The following is a 17,030-nucleotide window of genomic DNA, read 5'->3' on the forward strand; positions in this document are numbered from 1 at the left end:
TCGCAGCTCTATAAAAACTCTAGAAAGATGGAGCATCTATTTGTCCATCTACGAAAGGCATGTAGTTGAGCCTAGCCAAGGAATCTTGACCGCCGCTGATTCTAGCTTAGAGAAGGTGCTTTGGTGTAAACCGCCCGTCATTCCATGCCGAGATTCCATTCGGTCAATTCTCCTTGGAGTAAGAATCGACAGTTCGACAGATCAACGGGCCGAGACCATAAGAAATAGACCGAGTCACAAACTACAGTTTCTACGGGAGATTTCGGTACTCGCGATTTAGTTTCAGACCAGCGCTGACTGCAATGGATTCGGAGATCGACCTATATACAAGCGATGTGCAACGTCGCAAAGAACCCGGCCGGATCCCGTCATCGGCTCACCAACCAGAACGATAAGAAGCGAATAAACTGAGCACCGTGAAATCGTAATCGTAAATAGGGGGTATAGAATCCATAACACGTCCGTCCCGCGTAGCCCTCGAAAAGGATCCAAGGTCAACGGAAGGGATATAAGAAGGTATAAATGGGAAAATAATAGTCAAAAAGTATAAACGAGAAGAGTAGGTTGAAAGAAGTCGTTTTGATCAGCAGCCCTCCACTGCTTATATTGATGGTTCGCGGATGCGTCGAGGAGTCATTGCCGGAGTGTATATCGAATCGCGTCGCTTACAGAGCGCCGAAGAGCAGAGCAACGGCACCGCCAGCCAGAGCAACGTGCATGTTGCCTCCCAAGCTCGCCGCAGCGCCAGTGTGGGTGGGCTCGGTCGAGGGGGCAACGGTGGTGGCGGCCGCGGTCGTGCTGGAGACCAGAGTGCTGCTGGCGACCGGGGTGCTCGTGTGGAAGAGCGCAGACGACGAAGTAGGCGTCGCCGTAGGAGTGATGGCGTTGACTCGCACCAGCGTCTTGGTGATAGTAGTGGTCAAAGTCGACGTCTGAGTCTCGTCAGCAGCGGCGAACTGGGCCGCGCCCAAGCAGAGGATGGTCGAGACGATAGTAGCGAGCTTCATTTTGAGGATGCGTGAAGCGGTGATTGAACGGAGAATAGAAAATCGGTCTTGAAGGACGGAGTGGTCTTGTCTTTTGGATTGCGATGCGGAGATGAGCGGATGCGCAGGGAATCAGCGGATGCAGGCTGAGTGGGAATGAACGACTTGGTTTGAAATCGAACTGGACACACGAACGAGTGAGCGTATCGCAGTTGCGAACGAGAACGGTAAGGTAACGAGTGTAGAGGAGCGCTGCTCAGGATCAAAGCCGTGGGAATCAAGGGAAAAGGAACGAAGAGACTGCTGGGGGGAGGCGATGGACTAAATACAACGGGGGCGACGGGGACAACAAAGAAGGCCCGACACGAGCACTAGCGGCATGTCGGCCAATAACAACACGGTCGCAAGGGGTTCGTGACTGTCTGGGCCTCAAATTGCTGATCGGCGCTTTGGAATTGGACCCAGATGCATTCGACCGTTCTGCCCTACGACTGGCTGCTGGCTCGGGTTCCTGAACGCCCCAGTCAGACCCAGGGCCTGGCGCAGAGCCTTCAGGCACAAAAACACCCGCCACCTCGAACGATGCAGTCTTTAGCTTAGAAAAACTGTCTGCAAAACGTGCAAGCACTTGGGAAGCAATCCATACCTGTCGCACTTGTACGTCGGTTCTCTCACCTCCGTTGTCTCAAGGAGTTTCATGGTGCGGACGAAGAAACACCATGACCAATTTCAGTTTAATTAAACTATTGTTACTAGTCAGACCCTTTGTACCGCAGTTCTGTACCGCAATTACCGTGACAGGGTAAGATCGATGGCACAATAGCTTTGTAATACCGTAACCGAGTTTCCGTTGAAGAGTTTGCTCTCCAGTTACCGGAGACTTTCTTCCATACAGTTTCCCACTATCGACAGCGCGTGACCCATTTCAAGCATAACAGATGAGATCGTCAAAACAGACTTTGTACGTGTCCATCATAAATGATCCATCTGAATTATCGGCCATGAGTCAAGCGGTCGGCGAACGAGTCGAACAGGTCGGTTAAGTCGGTCAAGTCGGTCTTGTACTCGAGCCCTGCCAGGCACCGGCCAAGCCCACCAGTTCAGGGTTATTGGGGTAAGAGGCCCCAGTAAAGCGATACGCCGTCAGATCTGCCAAGCCATCTCGCCAACTCAGTCTTGCTCGCCTTCCATCGCCACCACGTCAGGCTGATGACGCTATGACAATTACTCATGCAGACCATCCATGATGAGCACGTTGGATTCTGACTAGCCAGGTTCACTGGCGCCCGATTCTCGCTGACCTGATGAATCGCGGAATGGTGTCCAATGCTGGCCTCATCCCCGGGCGTTCGCCAGTCTGGACTGGTTTAGTCACTCAGGTGCGGAGTCGCTCTGACACGCCGGTAGCAGTCGCCGCTGTTGTCAATGAGTAAACGTTACGAATTTACCTTCATCAGCAGAGGAGAATGCATTGAGCAGTGAGACGGCCTTGGACAAGCAGGGTATGGCTTGCTATTCGGTTGAGAGATGCAGATGTCAGTTGTCGTTTGGCTTACTACGGCAAGTGACGCTCTCTCTGACTGGTCCATTCAGCACCAGGGTCTAGCTGGGATCTATATGCCACAATGATTCGTTGACCAACACGCGGCCTAGTCGGTAGGGTATCGGTATTGGAGATGCCAGGCGTCCTGGTATATGTGATACTACCCGTAAAGTGTCCCCACCAGGTCCGCAGCTCTTTGATAATAAGGACTAAGTCGCTGGAAATGCTCTATGCAAGATTGGAGCTCTTTCTGACGACCTAATGCTTCGCGTAGTATCACATCTGCGCTCATGCTCGTTGATCTTGGAGTCTTGCGCGCAAGCGAACGAACTTGAAAGTATTGATCGACTCAGTAGCCGCCTATTTATCCATGAGTAGCGGCGGCTGCTGGGCTGCAGCGTTCCAATGGGCTGTAAAGGGACTTCCAGCCTAGGAAAGGAAATGACAGCCAGGTAGTACCATAATTCTGCTTGGGTTAATTCCTTCCCACGAGGAAAGATTGCAACAGGAGAACCGCAATCCCTGTTAGGTGCAGACGGCTCGGGCTTCCCGACGACCTTCTACAAGCAAAGCATATAACGCCCATCCGCTCATCGATGGAAACCGACCTCGCCAGTGCCTGCCAGTGCCTGCCAGTGCCATAATCAATTTCTGCAAACCACTGCATTGCCAAGCGGCTGACCCCCGACATGCTTCGAACAGACTTTGGGACAGCCCGTACCGCTGCCGAGCCAGAAGACAGCGCCAGCTGGACGTTGAAGGCCGCAGGAAACGGCCGCGTTAGGGAAGAGGTTCGCAACCATGAGTATCAATATCCAGAGAAGTCATAGGCTTGGGCAGCTCAAGACAAGGCTAGCCTGTGACTGACTGCCAGAAACTTGTGGTCCTTTCGTCCCCGTGCCTTTCCTCGCGGTCGTTCGTGCGCTGCAAAACTTCGTGCGGTAGCCGGAGCATTCCTGATGCGCCCTTTTGCATCGAGCTCCGGCCTAGCATGGTTGCAATTTTTTTTTTAAAAATGGTCCTAAGTCTTTTTCAATGGCCGGCCCACAGCAGAGCGGCGCTTCTCTAGCTTGTGGTCCTTCCATTGATACGTCTTTGCCGGCACCGCAACAGTTCTTATTAGCAACAGCAGAAAGCCATCTCCAGTTGAACAAGGTCAAGAGATGACTTGATTGGGGAAGCAGCTCGTCCGGATGATGATAGAGACCTGCTAAGCCCCTTGGCCAGACTCCTTAATATCGTATATTACTCTCTTAGCGGACGTAGACGCGCTATTTCTACTGCGACCCCCTTTTCATCGCTCATCGCCTAACAATGGGAGTCAACTATCGAGCTCATCAGAAATTCTGACCGTAGGCCTCTGACAAGGAGAGCTCTTGCATGTCAGAATTTAGAAGGACCTCTGCGGCGCTGCCTCAGGCTCTCGGGGCTCGCTGCAGACTCGCGATCAACGTGGTGGCTGTCGCGGCTCACGGGAGGGGCACCAAGTGGGTCAGACCAATGAATTTGAACTTCATCCAGCAACCTCCCCAGACTTCGACCTACGGTAGAGTACAAGACCTTCGTACACAATGGCGGAAGACCTGGCTGATGTCTCGCTTGAGGCTCCGCCAACTCACTATCGATCTATTTTCCTTTTTCTCGGCTACCTGTCTCTAATACTGTCCCTTGCTTTCAGTTGTTGTCGCACCATATATGTTCGATATCGCGCACGCCAAACGAACAATGACTGGGCTACTAGTCAGCGGCAGGCGCATTTATCCTTATTTGTCTTTCTGGCAGCTTTGAGTCTTGGTACAACATGGTTTTACATGATCTCACTCTTTGTCCGTACGTACAATAATTGGGCAACTAGCCCCAAGGGAATACCCTATGCAGGCGAAGAGACGCCTCTGGTCACTCGGATGGGTCTTTGGCTATACAATACGTACATCTTCCAAGAGGCCTGGGAGACGGTGTCCGAGGACGCAGCACGAGTCTGGTGGAGTGGCCAGATCTTTTGGTGGACCATTGGTTGGAGTCTTTTCCTCGGCATCACAGGTATGCCATCCTCAACCATGAAGCAGGCGACTCTGAATAACATTTATGGTAACAGGTCGGAGATATCGCATTCCTCACGTCTGGGTTTATATGCTGCTGGCCCAGGCTGTCAGTGTCGCCTTCTCGGCAAACCTCTTCTTCGCTGCAATCACCGTCTCTACACGACCGGATGAGAAGAGCGTTGCCTTTTCATGGTCCCCGCCATTATTCTATGAAGTCGTGCCAGTTGCACTCTCGCTTCTCGACACCCTTGCCGTCCCTATCTTTGCGTACCAGAAAGAATTCATGCTAGTCCTGCTCGCGCCTCACTTTCTGGTCTTCGTCCCCTGTTTGTTGAGCCCGAAGAGCTCGTCCTCGGAGCCTACTACTAAAGCGCAGGGACAGCGCACAACCCAGCGCTACGTTGCCTTAATGCAGTGGGTGGCGGCTGTTTCGGTTGTTATGCAGGCCTATTTCACTTTCCTGGCGTTGCAAGAACTCGGCACGGATCTGTCTTACGGCGAGTTCGCGAAGCAGTTGTGGGACACTGTGTATGTCCATCCAGCTTGTAGCAGTGTCAGCTGGGATGCCATCATGAGTGCTGTGAGTGCATTCTCCTGGGCGTTTGTGCACGGTTTCGACACAAGTCGGATGCTTGGTGGGGAGTAAGTGTTAGATGGGTAGATGTCGTGATCTCTTCGGCGACCTAAGCAGGTACATATATATGTCCAGCAATTCTCATGTTAGGTGTTGGGGCTTACCCGAGAGAGCCGGAAAATCCGTCTTGATATGCCGACTTTTGAGCAAGCAATTTATTTAGCGTAGCAGCTAAGGAATGAACATGCGAGAACTCGCCTTGTTCAAGTATCGGTATAGTTTCCGGCCAGTAGCTACTACAATTTTCCATTTGACCGGCTGCCCCTTAGAGTTATAGCCATGCAGAGCCCCTTGCCAAACACCTATCTAGGGGCTACCCCGGCAACTCAAGTGGACGCAGACGCACTATTTCCAACGAGGCCATCAGCTCGTGAATTAGGGGCCTATAACATCAGAGTCAGCAAATATTCCAGCAAATCAAGGGAGTAATAGGTCAAGCAAGCCTGAGTCCCCGGGTTCGGGTTGGCCGCCGACCCTCAACGCACCATCTAAGCCAGTCCCTCCACGGCCAGCATATCTCGGCGCCGGGATCGAGATTGGCGCTTTAGGATTCAGCATGCAGGCGAAACGAGATTAGAGCTCTAGGAGAGATGTGGGCTAAGTTTGGGAGGAGGTCCATGAAAGCGGAATGGTGTTCTTTTCGCGGTGCATCTATGTTTATATGACCTGGCCAAACAGAACCCGCGCATTGAAGAACAATTCTGGCCGCTTACGAGGTTACAATGCATCTGCAAGTATGATCACCTAGGATCTCTATGATCTATAATATAGGTTGTTGGTTTGCTTCAGAGTAATCACACCTTGACAGATTCACAGCTCTTTTTACCAAAGTATGCCATATTGTCCAGCACCAAGAAGTCAGAGATTCAACGCAGAGTCCTAGATCTGCGTTCACCGTTTGGTCAGGTCGCTAACACACGACGTTTCGCAAAGGGCCTATAACGGCCCCAGGGCACCAACTCCATGCTGCATTCGCCGTCGGTAGCTTGTCCCTGCAACTCTGTTGAGTTCAGGGTAGCTCACAGATAGCCAGCATGCTGTTTTAGCCAGGAAGGACGACACTATCGGTTGAGTATAGAGAAACAAGCGTCGCTCAGCCTAGCAGATTATTGGGTGCCTGGTTGCCTTGCAGTTGCTGCTCAGCGACGAGTGGTAAACTCATCAGCCACGTAACAATGACCTTCAACGTTCTCTTTTCTCTTGTTTTATGATGTGTCAGATAGTATGCTTGCACCTAGCTGGCGAGGCGCTTTTGTCCACCCTTCTACACGGGCTAGATTTAGGTTTAGCGTTGTAACCCACGTTCGACCTCGTTCTTTAGCCAACATAAGTTCTTTTTTTTATGGATGAATCATATGAAGCTCACGGTATACTAAGAACAGAGAACTAAATCCTAAGAGTACCCGGTACTAATCGTGAAGTGTTCCATAGTTTGTAGTTGCCTCAATAGGTTCTGTTGAGGAGCATTAAGCACTGTGGAGCTGAGATCGGAGGTTTTGTGGAGATGCGGGGATGGCATGTTCGGAGGTTTAGGACGTACATGTACTTGGTAGGCACCAGTGTACTCCAAGATGAGAATGGCTGAGAAGAGTATGCCCAAGTTGTTAACCTGTTCCAGAGCCTTAAATAGTACAATAGAAATCGCTTCTCGCTTCGCGTAGATTCCCTACTTGGTCAATTGTTTGTTTATATCAGACGGCGTCAGAAAACTATTTACTCTCGTACCTCTCACCTCCACGATATAAAAAGCGTCCTCCAAGCTTCAAGTTATGTATTGAAAACCTCAATATAGTTCATGAATATTCATTAAGGATTAAACTCATACCGTACAATGAAAGGCAACTTGCTAGTCGAGAGCTACCTGGTCTCAACCATTCTCCAGGTCCCTATACAATTTACGCTCCTACCTAGCTCGTCTGCCTTGGCACGCTATGAATTGTGAACGCCACAGTTCGCAATACTTGAGAACGTGAGGCTGGTATATGCTAATGTACAATGGCCCAGTCGCTTGCTGGACGTTCGACGCCAGTATCGGCTTATTCCTGCGATCGACGCAGAGGTGTTTGGCGGGGGAGAATCATGGGGGGTCCTCGAGCTCGGAGCCAGGCGTCGTTGTGAGGGCCCTCAGATCGGATAACGCTGCCAATCGACATGAAGAGACTAAAGTGTGGACAATATTAGCAACAAGCGACAAAGATTGCCTAGCCAAGCGCAAGCGTATCGAGGGCGTACCCGAATGTCGCTCCAGAGCCAACCATGTATTTGCCGAGTGTTCGCATAACGCCGTTAGGTCCAGCACCATATTGAAAGATGGTGACAGTTCCTGCAATCCCGATGAGTACTCCGCTAGGACCGATATATCAAAGGACTAACCGATGATGAATCCCATGATACCGCCAACAGCTGCAAGTAAAGTTATTAGCGATTTCGTCGACCAAGCCAGGAGAAAGAGCTACTTACTTGATCCCATCAGCGCACCCATCTTCACTGTAGCTGTGTTAGCCACTTCTTGCACTAGAGCGGATACTGACATTGATCTCCAACTGCGACTTGATGGGGAGCTCACTTTTGTCGAAGGTAGAGGGGCCATGGGCCTGAGGGGGACCTGCAATGACGGGCATTGTGGAGTAGCAATCAAAGAAGAGACTAAGATATATTGGTTTTTAGAGGACCACGGCAAGAGGTGACGTTGTGACTTCTTCGAAGACCTCGTGAGTTTCAGTCAAGACCGCTCTATCCCCAATGTCGGACGATCAAAGCCGGCGACCGGAAAGCACGTGACACGGATTTGGAGAGCACTATAATTACGTAACACACGTGCTGCAGTTCACGTGACAAGGCCTGGATGAAGGGAATGCGAGCTGACTTTCCCTCCCGCTGCGAGGGCCTCATGCGGTCTGTCTCGACGAATTCTCGATTTTTCTGCTTGTCAAAATTCGCCGTTTTGGTGGCTTACACCGGTCCGTGCAAGGCGGCTGTCCCGTCTCGTACTTCCTTTATTCTCACCTTCCCCTTGGGACATCGTTCTTACCGCCTACTCCTCTGCTTCGGCCCCGACAGCGCCTCCTTGATTTGAAGCCTTCATTCTCTCCTGTCCCCTACCTCAACCTTGCCTGGCTATCAGGTTTCATCTCGCCGAAAGGTAAGCATGTTTGCTGGACGCCATCTGTGATGCTTCTCTAATTGGTTACGATCCCCTGGCCATGGAGAGCACAACAGTCATGAACAGCTTGTTTGGTGGGACTCGCATGATGCTAACGTGACCTCCCCGGATTAGTTGGTCGAGACCGAACGAGGAGCCATTTCTGCGCCAACCCCCTACGAACTGCTTCATCACATTATATCGCATTGACTGAATTGGTCGATTGTCTGCCGTCACTATCCCGTTGAATCTGTCCGTCCATTCTGTTCTCTGCGCCCATGAAATAGGAGCGTCGAGCATCCATAACACCCTCATCGTAAAACATCGCCTTCTCCATGACTGCTGTGGCTTCACCACCTAGCGTACAGACGGGGCCTCGCTTGGGATGGTACGATTCTGGTGACGGTGGACAAGGAGCTCTGTCTTCGATGAACCCAGACGAGGTCTCCCGGATGTTTATGCCCCGGAAGACCCTGCACAGGTCCAACTCTTCCTCTTCGATAGGGTCTAACTCGTCCGCGTCGACGATCGCCGCAAGCCCGTCAAATACTGATGCAGGACAATTTGCCAACGGTGACTCTGCAACTGCAGCGTCGAAAAAGAAGTCTTCGCGCAGTGTTTGGCCCAGTTCGAAGTCGGAACCAGTCTCTGGAATAAGCAACGCGCGCTCGCAAGCAAAGCCAGCTTTTTTCTCCGGTACAGGCGCCTCATCTGCTATGTCTGCCGTTCAGCAACCCTCTTCTATCCTTCCCTCTCAGCACCTTCTCCAGTCGTCTCAGCAGAATGGCGTTCGCGCAGGAAGCACGCCTGCTGGAGATCCACCCGCAATCCTGACCCTGATTCCGCTCAATGGCACTTTCGAAAAGAAACAGATCACACTGCCGTACTTTCCTGAAACCCTGCGAATCGGCCGGCAAACGAATGCAAAAACCGTACCTACGTCGAAAAACGGCTTCTTCGATTCCAAGGTGCTATCTCGCCAGCATGCTGAAATTTGGGCTGACAGAGCGACGGGGAAGGTCCTGATTCGTGATGTCAAGTCGTCTAACGGTACCTTCCTCAATGGCCAACGGTTGTCTCCAGAAAACCGTGAGTCTGAAGCTCATGAAATTCGGGAAAATGATACGCTTGAGCTGGGGATCGACATTGTCAGTGAAGACCAGAAGACCATCGTACACCATAAAGTCTCGGCCAAAGTAGAGCATGCCGGGGTTTACGGGACTGTGCCCAACATCTTTGATCTTACGCTCGGTGATTTAGATCCAGCTTCTGGGAATGGACTTCTTCCCTCCCCTCTAAGTCAGCCATTGTCCCACCTCCGAGGGCGGGCTGGCAGCGCGTCAAGTACCCGCAGTGCCCAAAGCAACGCCAGTAGTCAGTTTAATGCACTGCAGCAACAACGCCAAATGAACTATTGGAGCTCTCCTCTCTCCATTGAACAGGTTGTCAAAAGACTGACCGTGGGTAAACCAAGCCTTCCTTTTGAGGAACGAGCTAACATGACTTATAGTCCGAGATGAAACAAGCTAAGCAGCAGCAGCAAGAACTTCGGCAAACCGACGAGTTCTTGACTGGCCTCATGAAGTCAGGGGCCGCAGAGAAGGAGAAACAAAAACACTCGTCAGGTGACAGCATTTCCTCTCGTCAAGTCAACGGACGCCCGAAGATGCCCCGTGTGGATTCGTTCTCGCGCTTCTCAGAACCCCCGGCGCCTCCTCCTCAACAACCTTTACCTGAAAAACCTGATGCTCTACCACGGAATGGGGTGGACGCGATTTCTCCTCTTAAACGGACCGACACAGAAAAACCTAAAATGAGCGCTGGTAGCTCACCTGTGTCTCGAGAGTCTAGCCAGATTCTTTCTCTGATTGAAGCCTTGTCATCTGCCAAACGAGAACTTGACACCCAAGGCGCTCGTGTTAAAGAGCTTGAGCAGTTACTCCAGCAGGAACGTCTTGCTCGAGAGTCGGCGGAGCAGAAAGCCAAATCACTCGAACTTGTCTCTGCCAAGGGGTCTGACCGGCCGTCAGCCCTGAGACAGGACTCACAAGCAGATGGCTTCCCACAAAACCCTGACCATGAAATGACCGTCAATAAGCCCGATTCTCAGTCGATTGATGAACCTGCTGTACAGGAACAAGGTCACACACCGGCTGAGGATCAGACCGAAAAACTGCAGCGTCGGCTGGAAACAATGATGGAAGATATGGAAGCAATGAGGAAGCAGCTCTCGTCGTACAAAGAACGGGCGGAGAAAGCTGAGGCTGAGACGGGTGAAGCCCGCAAATCGCTTGTTGAGATGATCGAGACCCTGCGGAAAGAGCGGGCTGCTGTTCGCGATAGGGAACCACTGCTTCCGGTACGTGATACGAAATTCCTCAACGACACGTCTCATGTCGATGAGGAACCGACCGCCGCTGTCAACCATTCCGATGTTGGCTCGCAAGACGCTACATCGTCGCCGCGCTCTAAAGGCGCAGACACTGGCACAGAACTTGCAACACAGCCCCATAAACGTCTTGACGCTGTTGAGCAAGCGAGTCCACTTGCATCAATGCTTGGGGTTGTGCTTCTTGGTGTTGGATTGATGGCCTATCTAAACGGGTGGCAGAAAATGGATAAGTAGCTGATCATTCATGGCTCTGTTATCTGCTCCGCACAGTCCTTGGCTCATTGTCTAGCCGTCATTTTCTTTTCTTGCTGTCTCAAAACATTTTCTGGTTTAGCCTACTATATTGGCGGGCGCCTTTGTTATATTGTCTGTGTACTCTGGTCAGTTTTTCCGGCGTTCATCATGAATCCTGGCGCTATTCTTTTAATCATTCCATGCCCTTGCACTGATGAACTTGCGTACTACGCATGTCTCTCCCTTTATATTTCCTCTCTATCTTCCTCTTCATTTTCTCAGATGCCATGCTGTTCCAGTTACGGTTCCCTGGCAGCAGTGACTCTCCTTCTTGTTAATGTCTTTCACATTTTGGCGGATACAGGGTTTGTGCCCAGCCTTTGTGTATTACTTAGTCTAACATAGCGACTTTCTTTGTTCAGCGACGAATGACTATATTTATGTGGGTCTCTACCCTTTCATACAGTCATTGACTCTCCTACTTCCTGTGGTTCAAATTCACCTGCGGCAATTAGCGTGGGTAAGGTTATGGAGAAGATGATATCCCACTAGAAGAGGGTTCTTGCGGTGTCGGGGCCAACCCGTATGGATTATTTACTCATTCCGTTTCCTAGTCTTAGCATGTTATTCTGTATATAATGAAGCAGCTAAGCAGGACATGAGCTCAGAAATCCATATTTCATTTCCCTTCCATTCCGGTTGCTGGCCTTTGAAATTGATGGATTCTGTAGTAATGCTCCCATGTGTGCAGCAGGTCGCCACTAAGCCCAAATGATATTTCAGCCTCTCGTACACAGTATGGTTAGACTATGATCGCCGTGACCCCGGTACTGCTAACTACACTTTGACGCCGCACAATCAAGAAGTGGGTGCTCGAAACCCGATACTGTCTAATTACAGGCAGCGTTATGTGTATAGGGAAACGCTTCCGTCCGTACCTGCGCGAATCGGGAAGTGAAAGCAAGGGAGGCCTCGTGAGAAACGATCCCGTAGCACTGATACACCAGAATTCGGAAAGATATCTTAAAGAGACAACGTAGACGGACCGTAATTCATAGTGAATCATTGGCGCAAATTTGCGGCTAGACTGCCAGAACTCTAGCCGCTGGAGAACAAATCGGAATTGAATTGACAAGATATTGTCTTCTGTTTGCAAATGAGTCTCGCCCTCGAGGTATGCGCGCTCGCAGGTAGAGGAGGCAGGTCGTTTGCCAGCGAGCCGAGCGAGGAAGTATCGCATATGGCCGAGTGAATTTGCGCAGATATGTTTATTCAATAATGTCATAGGAACCGAGCGAGGTCGGATACCTCAAGACCAGGTGAGTGACACAGTCGAATCTCTGTACTGACCACCAGCGCCGCTTACAGAATGGGACCGGGTCGGAGCGCTGTCGGTGTGTAGCTAGAAGGCGATACAGTGGTAACCCACCCACCTCACCTCAAAGACACTGCAACCTCGACAGAGTTGACCCATCTGGTCCTAGTCTCCGGCAACTCCGTCTCCGCAAGCGAGGCGGCCATGTTCGCAGCACGTTTTCGTTTTCGCAGGGCTGATTTAGAGAGGGGTTTGGATTCTGCCTTTGGCTTCGTTGCAGCGTCCGTAGGCTCCGATGACTTTCCAGCCTCGGTTTCAGTCATGATTGTTGTATCGTCCGCCTCAGTTCCGGTTGTCGTGGTCAATAGAGTCGTGTCGTCTCCTTTATGTGCACTCGCGGCACCCTGGGCTTCCATATCCACATCCACATCTGCAGCCCCGGCTTCAGCCTCAATCATCTCTCCCTTCGTATTCTTCTCACCGCTCCTCAAGAAACCCCCTTTGCTCATCTCATCCTCCTCTACATCATCAACAACAAGCACCGCCCCTGTGCTAACTCTCACCTTATACTCCTCTTCCCGTCCATGACTCCCAAACCACCTTCCCACCTTCAACGCAGTCTGCATCGCCTTCCCAGTGGCCTTAACAAAGACCTCTTCCTTATCAAGCAACTCACGGTCTTCACCCCTCGCCATCGCCGCAATGAGCTGTTCCTGCTGTGTCTGTGTCTGCTCGCCTAGTTTCTTTTGCGGGGCACTTTTGCCACCATACTTGTTCTTGTTATTTTTGTTTGCGAGGGACGTTGTCGCGCGCTTCTCCGCTTGCAGGAGGAGCTTTTGAACGCGTTTCACAGCGGACATGTACGGTGTTGACGAGGAAACGTATATTGTTTTTGGGATAGAGGCGCCAGCGTAGGGAGACGAGATGGGAGCGTGTGGGATGGGGCGTTTGGTGACGCGGGCATCTAGACAGGAAGGAATTTGAATCAGTAATTGGGGACTCATGCGGTTATGTGGTGAGATGAGACGAGGGAACCGTACATTTCGGGAGTTTGACCATGTTTTGGTTCCTGCGTTCAAATTGGAGGTCTGCCAATTTGGGTTGGCTTTCTTGAGACTGTCTTTGGCTTTGCTTTGGAGGTGCCATTTTGGAGGATTTGGAGTTGAATCTCCGATTATCTAAATGGGAGGCAGGCGATCGTGTAGAGCTCAACGAAGCTTCCAACTGTAGTTTGGCTCTGAATCGTGAAAAGTTCTGTTTGCAACATTTGCAGCCCGTATCAGTGCGCTTATCTTGTGGGGCATGCTGCTTTGTGGCCTTACGGCCTTACGGCCTTGCGGCTTAGGTTTTATTATCAGGCATAATTAGGGCATGGCACTTCTTGAGAGCCTCATAAGTATACCTCAAAATATTTCGACTTCGCTAGCTACTTTTGCCCAAGCTTTAGACGTAACAGGGCACAGAAGCCAATAAAAGTAGGGCACAAATTGAATACGTATATTTGCTTTCCGTGCCACTGATCTCCTCTACAGACATTCCTGTACTTACAAGTCCCGGACCGTCCCAAAAAAAAAAAGGGTTAGGCAATCAAAAACTTGGAAGAGGCAGTATCCTGCGCCTGCGCGTACCTGATACCTACAGGTGTTGTCCTCAGGGAGCCGCAACCACTGAGCGAAGCATGATATCCTTCCTCTCCATGACCTTGTCAACATCCAACTCCGGGCGTGGCTGCCACCGACTTCCAGGGACAAGCAGCGGCGAGTTTGTAAAGAGATCGTCCATAACCTCCAGTGTAATTCCCTTGGTCTCCGGCAAGAACAGATAAAAGAAGAGAGCATTTCCAAAGTCACACACAATAAAAAGAATATAGTACCGCCAGCCGATATTCTCCAACGCAACCGGCGTTACCTCGGCGATCATTGTGTTAAACGCGAACGAGACCATCGTGGCTAGCGAGATGCCCTTGGCGCGGGTCGCGGTGTTAAAGACTTCCGCGGGGATGATCCAGGACATTGTGCCGGAGGCGCAGAAGCAGAAATTGAAAAACCACGTGCTGGTGACGATGAATGCCCAATGTGCAGAGGTGTTTGTGGACGAGGGCGGGTATACGGCCATCAGCGCTGCACCGATGGTGAACGCGAGGCCGCAGGCAATGTTGCCACCAATCTGGAGGGGGCGGCGACCGACGCGGTCGATGAGGAAGAAGAAGATAAACTGGGCGAGTTCGCCGATGATGGAGTTGATGCCTTGGTAGAGCAGGGTTTGGGACGTAGAGATGCCGATCTGGGCGAAGATGGCGGGCGAGAAGTATTGGATGGCAGAGACGCCAGTCCTGTAAAAGGTCAGTATTGGTGTTGGTCTCGTGACTGCCACTCTAAGTGCGTAATAGTAACACCAGTCTTGTAAACAAAGGAGGGTCATACATCTGCGTCGACGCCTGACACGCGCAAGCCAGAATAATCCGCCGGGTATTGGATCGATTGGAGAACAGCTCCTTATACGACTTGGCCCCGTGCCGATGCTCCTCCTCTACCTGCTGCTTGATCAGTTCAAACTCGGCCAGGACATATGCGTCGTTCTCGTTGCCGTTGGCGTGCAGAGTGGCGAGGTTCCGCAGCCCTTCTTCGTGCCGGTCATGATCGATCAGCCACCGCGGCGACTCAGGGAAAAAGAAGATGCACGAGGCCAGTCCGATGGCGGGGACGACCTGTAAGGCCAGGCTAGTCTCATCAGCACCGCCCGTTGTGATGCACTGAGATGGAATAGAACGGCAGGCAACCTACGGCAACCTCCACTGCACACTGTTTCCCGTGTTCGACCAGTGATGCTCACACCCGTACCCAATCCAACTTGCGGCAAGGCTTCCAATACCCAGCATGGTCTGCTGCAGCGAGCCCAGGATACCCCTGATTCTGGCATGGGCGATCTCTGCCTGAAACATCGGGACCATCTCGACGAGGATCCCAATACCGAATCCTGAAAAAATACGTGAGAAGTACAGCATCCCTAGATTTACGGAAGCTGTCTGGATGATTCCCCCAATGATAAAGAGGACGGAGCCCAGTACCAGTGTCATTCGACGCCCGAGCGGGTCAGTGAACCCTGCGCCGAATGCACCGAAGAAGGCGCCCGCCGTGAAGAGGGCTACCACGGTGCCAGAGACGGTGCTGCTGCCGCGGACAAATTTGTCAATGAAGGAGTCTGAGGCCACGACCGAGGCGATCACGCCCAGGTCGTAGCCATACAGGAAAGAGCCGAAAGAGGCGAAGAGAGCAACGAAGAACTGGTAGAGCTTAGGGTTCATGGTGCCGTTCTCCTACTGGAATACGACTTAAGCAGAGTTTGACTCTAGGGAAACCCCAAGTCCAGCTGCTCAACGATGGGCTGGGAATTGCTTCATTTTGAGTAGATACATATAGTCTTGATTGGTGGAAGTCGATCGATCAAGCATCAAGCTGGATTCGGTAAACTTCCGATGGGCGGGGAGTTTTTAGGGCTGGCTTTGGAGACTCCGTAGCGATGGCAGTGATTATTCGATACAAGACCCTACCACGGGCTTGGACAGCACACTTACTGAATTTGTCCTATTTCCTTATCACTGGTAAGCAGCTTCGCATACAAGCGAAGCGGGGGTGACGCCTGACGCTGTTGTTGCTAATGCTCATTGCAACATGTGAATCAACTGAGTAAACTAATGTCTGCGAGCCACTATGGTAGATCGAATCGGCTATATCCTCATCTCCCGGCGGGCCAGACCGCAACTAAAGCTTCCGTGAATACCGCACTAGGTCTAAAATAAGCATCAAAATAAGAAATATAGTCCAGGTCTTACTTCTCTAAGCTCATGAGTGTCACGTGACTCACCTCAGACCACCCACACCTTGTACAGCTTCTCCCAGCGAAGTAAGGTGGACCATAGTGCCAAGGTAGAGGAGACAGGTAAATGGGAGCAGATCTAATGGCACTGTTGAATGCGAACTTGGAGGCAGGAATCTAGGGCGGATACCCCCAGCCGGATTTGTACTATAAAGAACTGGACTACTGGGGTTCTGTAGATACATAAACTATTATACTGTACAATACATTTCAGAGAGGATAGCACTAAAAACCATAAGGCAAAGCCATTTTCCTTGCTCTGTTCAGTGTCCAGTTGTATTGAGGCCGGAAACTAGCGCTTTACTTCTTCACCCGGCCATCACGATTATTCCCATCATCACTATCATCATCTCCCCCGTGGCCATTGCTGTCTCACATTGTGCAACAGCAGACCAGCTTTGGGATACAACGAGATGACCTTTGTTACCGAGGACCCCTCAACGCTGGAGCTTGATTGAATCATTCTAGCGCAGGATTTCACCCAGATGGTCAGTTTATGTAATAAAATCTTACATTGTAGCAAATGAATATACAGATGAAGACAGCAAATCCTGATTACGGCGATAATTTCCTTTAGCGTAGTCCGCTGTGCATGACTGCTCAATCAGAAAGGGAGGCGGAGTCTCTAAGCAAAGTATGTAGGTAGGCCAGGTGGAAAGCTCCCTAAGAAACAAATCCAACCGGTTTCCTTAACGATCCCGTTAACAATATGTTAAACTTAACAGAGAGATTCCTCTCATCATAATTGCATCACGTAGACATGATCAGAAAAGTGATAAGTCCAGGAACACAGGCACGGAGCCATCTTGACACCTTGGTAGCCAACACTCTAGCTATCTTAGATGCACTAAACATATCTGTAAAGC

At 51.1% G+C, this 17,030-nt stretch overlaps 6 protein-coding genes across 6 annotated transcripts, besides 1 other annotated feature; 2 read left to right on the forward strand and 4 right to left on the reverse strand.

Moving 5' to 3' along the window:
- Window positions 1-17,030: part of a sequence feature (contig 1.79 190..209053(-1)) that runs on past both edges of the window.
- On the reverse strand, window positions 279-1,255 carry ANIA_10575 (uncharacterized protein). Its single transcript, XM_050611681.1, has one exon. It carries the CDS (start codon window positions 1,005-1,007, stop codon window positions 666-668), a length of 342 nt encoding a protein of 113 aa, XP_050467682.1. The 5' UTR covers window positions 1,008-1,255; the 3' UTR covers window positions 279-665.
- ANIA_04634 (uncharacterized protein) lies at window positions 4,101-5,579 on the forward strand (the record flags this gene model as incomplete). The annotated part of the gene is made up of 4 exons (XM_657146.1): window positions 4,101-4,359; window positions 4,408-4,569; window positions 4,625-5,213; window positions 5,516-5,579. 4 exons carry the CDS (start codon window positions 4,101-4,103, stop codon window positions 5,577-5,579), a joined length of 1,074 nt encoding a protein of 357 aa, XP_662238.1.
- On the reverse strand, window positions 7,137-7,907 carry ANIA_04633 (MGR2/ROMO1 family protein). The gene is made up of 5 exons (XM_657145.2): window positions 7,772-7,907; window positions 7,666-7,692; window positions 7,579-7,608; window positions 7,438-7,528; window positions 7,137-7,365 (listed from the first exon to the last, which is right to left on the reverse strand). Exons 1-5 carry the CDS (start codon window positions 7,824-7,826, stop codon window positions 7,242-7,244), a joined length of 327 nt encoding a protein of 108 aa, XP_662237.1. The 5' UTR covers window positions 7,827-7,907; the 3' UTR covers window positions 7,137-7,241.
- Window positions 8,683-10,973, forward strand: ANIA_04632 (putative cytoplasm to vacuole targeting Vps64; the record flags this gene model as incomplete). The annotated part of the gene is made up of 2 exons (XM_657144.1): window positions 8,683-9,807; window positions 9,858-10,973. 2 exons carry the CDS (start codon window positions 8,683-8,685, stop codon window positions 10,971-10,973), a joined length of 2,241 nt encoding a protein of 746 aa, XP_662236.1.
- On the reverse strand, window positions 12,336-13,434 carry ANIA_04631 (ribonuclease P subunit p20 family protein; the record flags this gene model as incomplete). The annotated part of the gene is made up of 3 exons (XM_657143.1): window positions 12,336-12,375; window positions 12,412-13,252; window positions 13,329-13,434. 3 exons carry the CDS (start codon window positions 13,432-13,434, stop codon window positions 12,336-12,338), a joined length of 987 nt encoding a protein of 328 aa, XP_662235.1.
- Window positions 13,939-15,592, reverse strand: ANIA_04630 (sugar porter family MFS transporter; the record flags this gene model as incomplete). Its single annotated transcript, XM_657142.1, has 3 exons — window positions 13,939-14,620; window positions 14,712-15,008; window positions 15,072-15,592. The coding sequence occupies 3 exons, from the start codon at window positions 15,590-15,592 to the stop codon at window positions 13,939-13,941; spliced, it is 1,500 nt and encodes a 499-aa protein (XP_662234.1).

Source organism: Aspergillus nidulans, chromosome III (genome assembly GCF_000011425.1).
Source record: "Aspergillus nidulans FGSC A4 chromosome III".
NCBI classification, from domain to species: Eukaryota; Fungi; Ascomycota; class Eurotiomycetes; order Eurotiales; family Aspergillaceae; genus Aspergillus; species Aspergillus nidulans.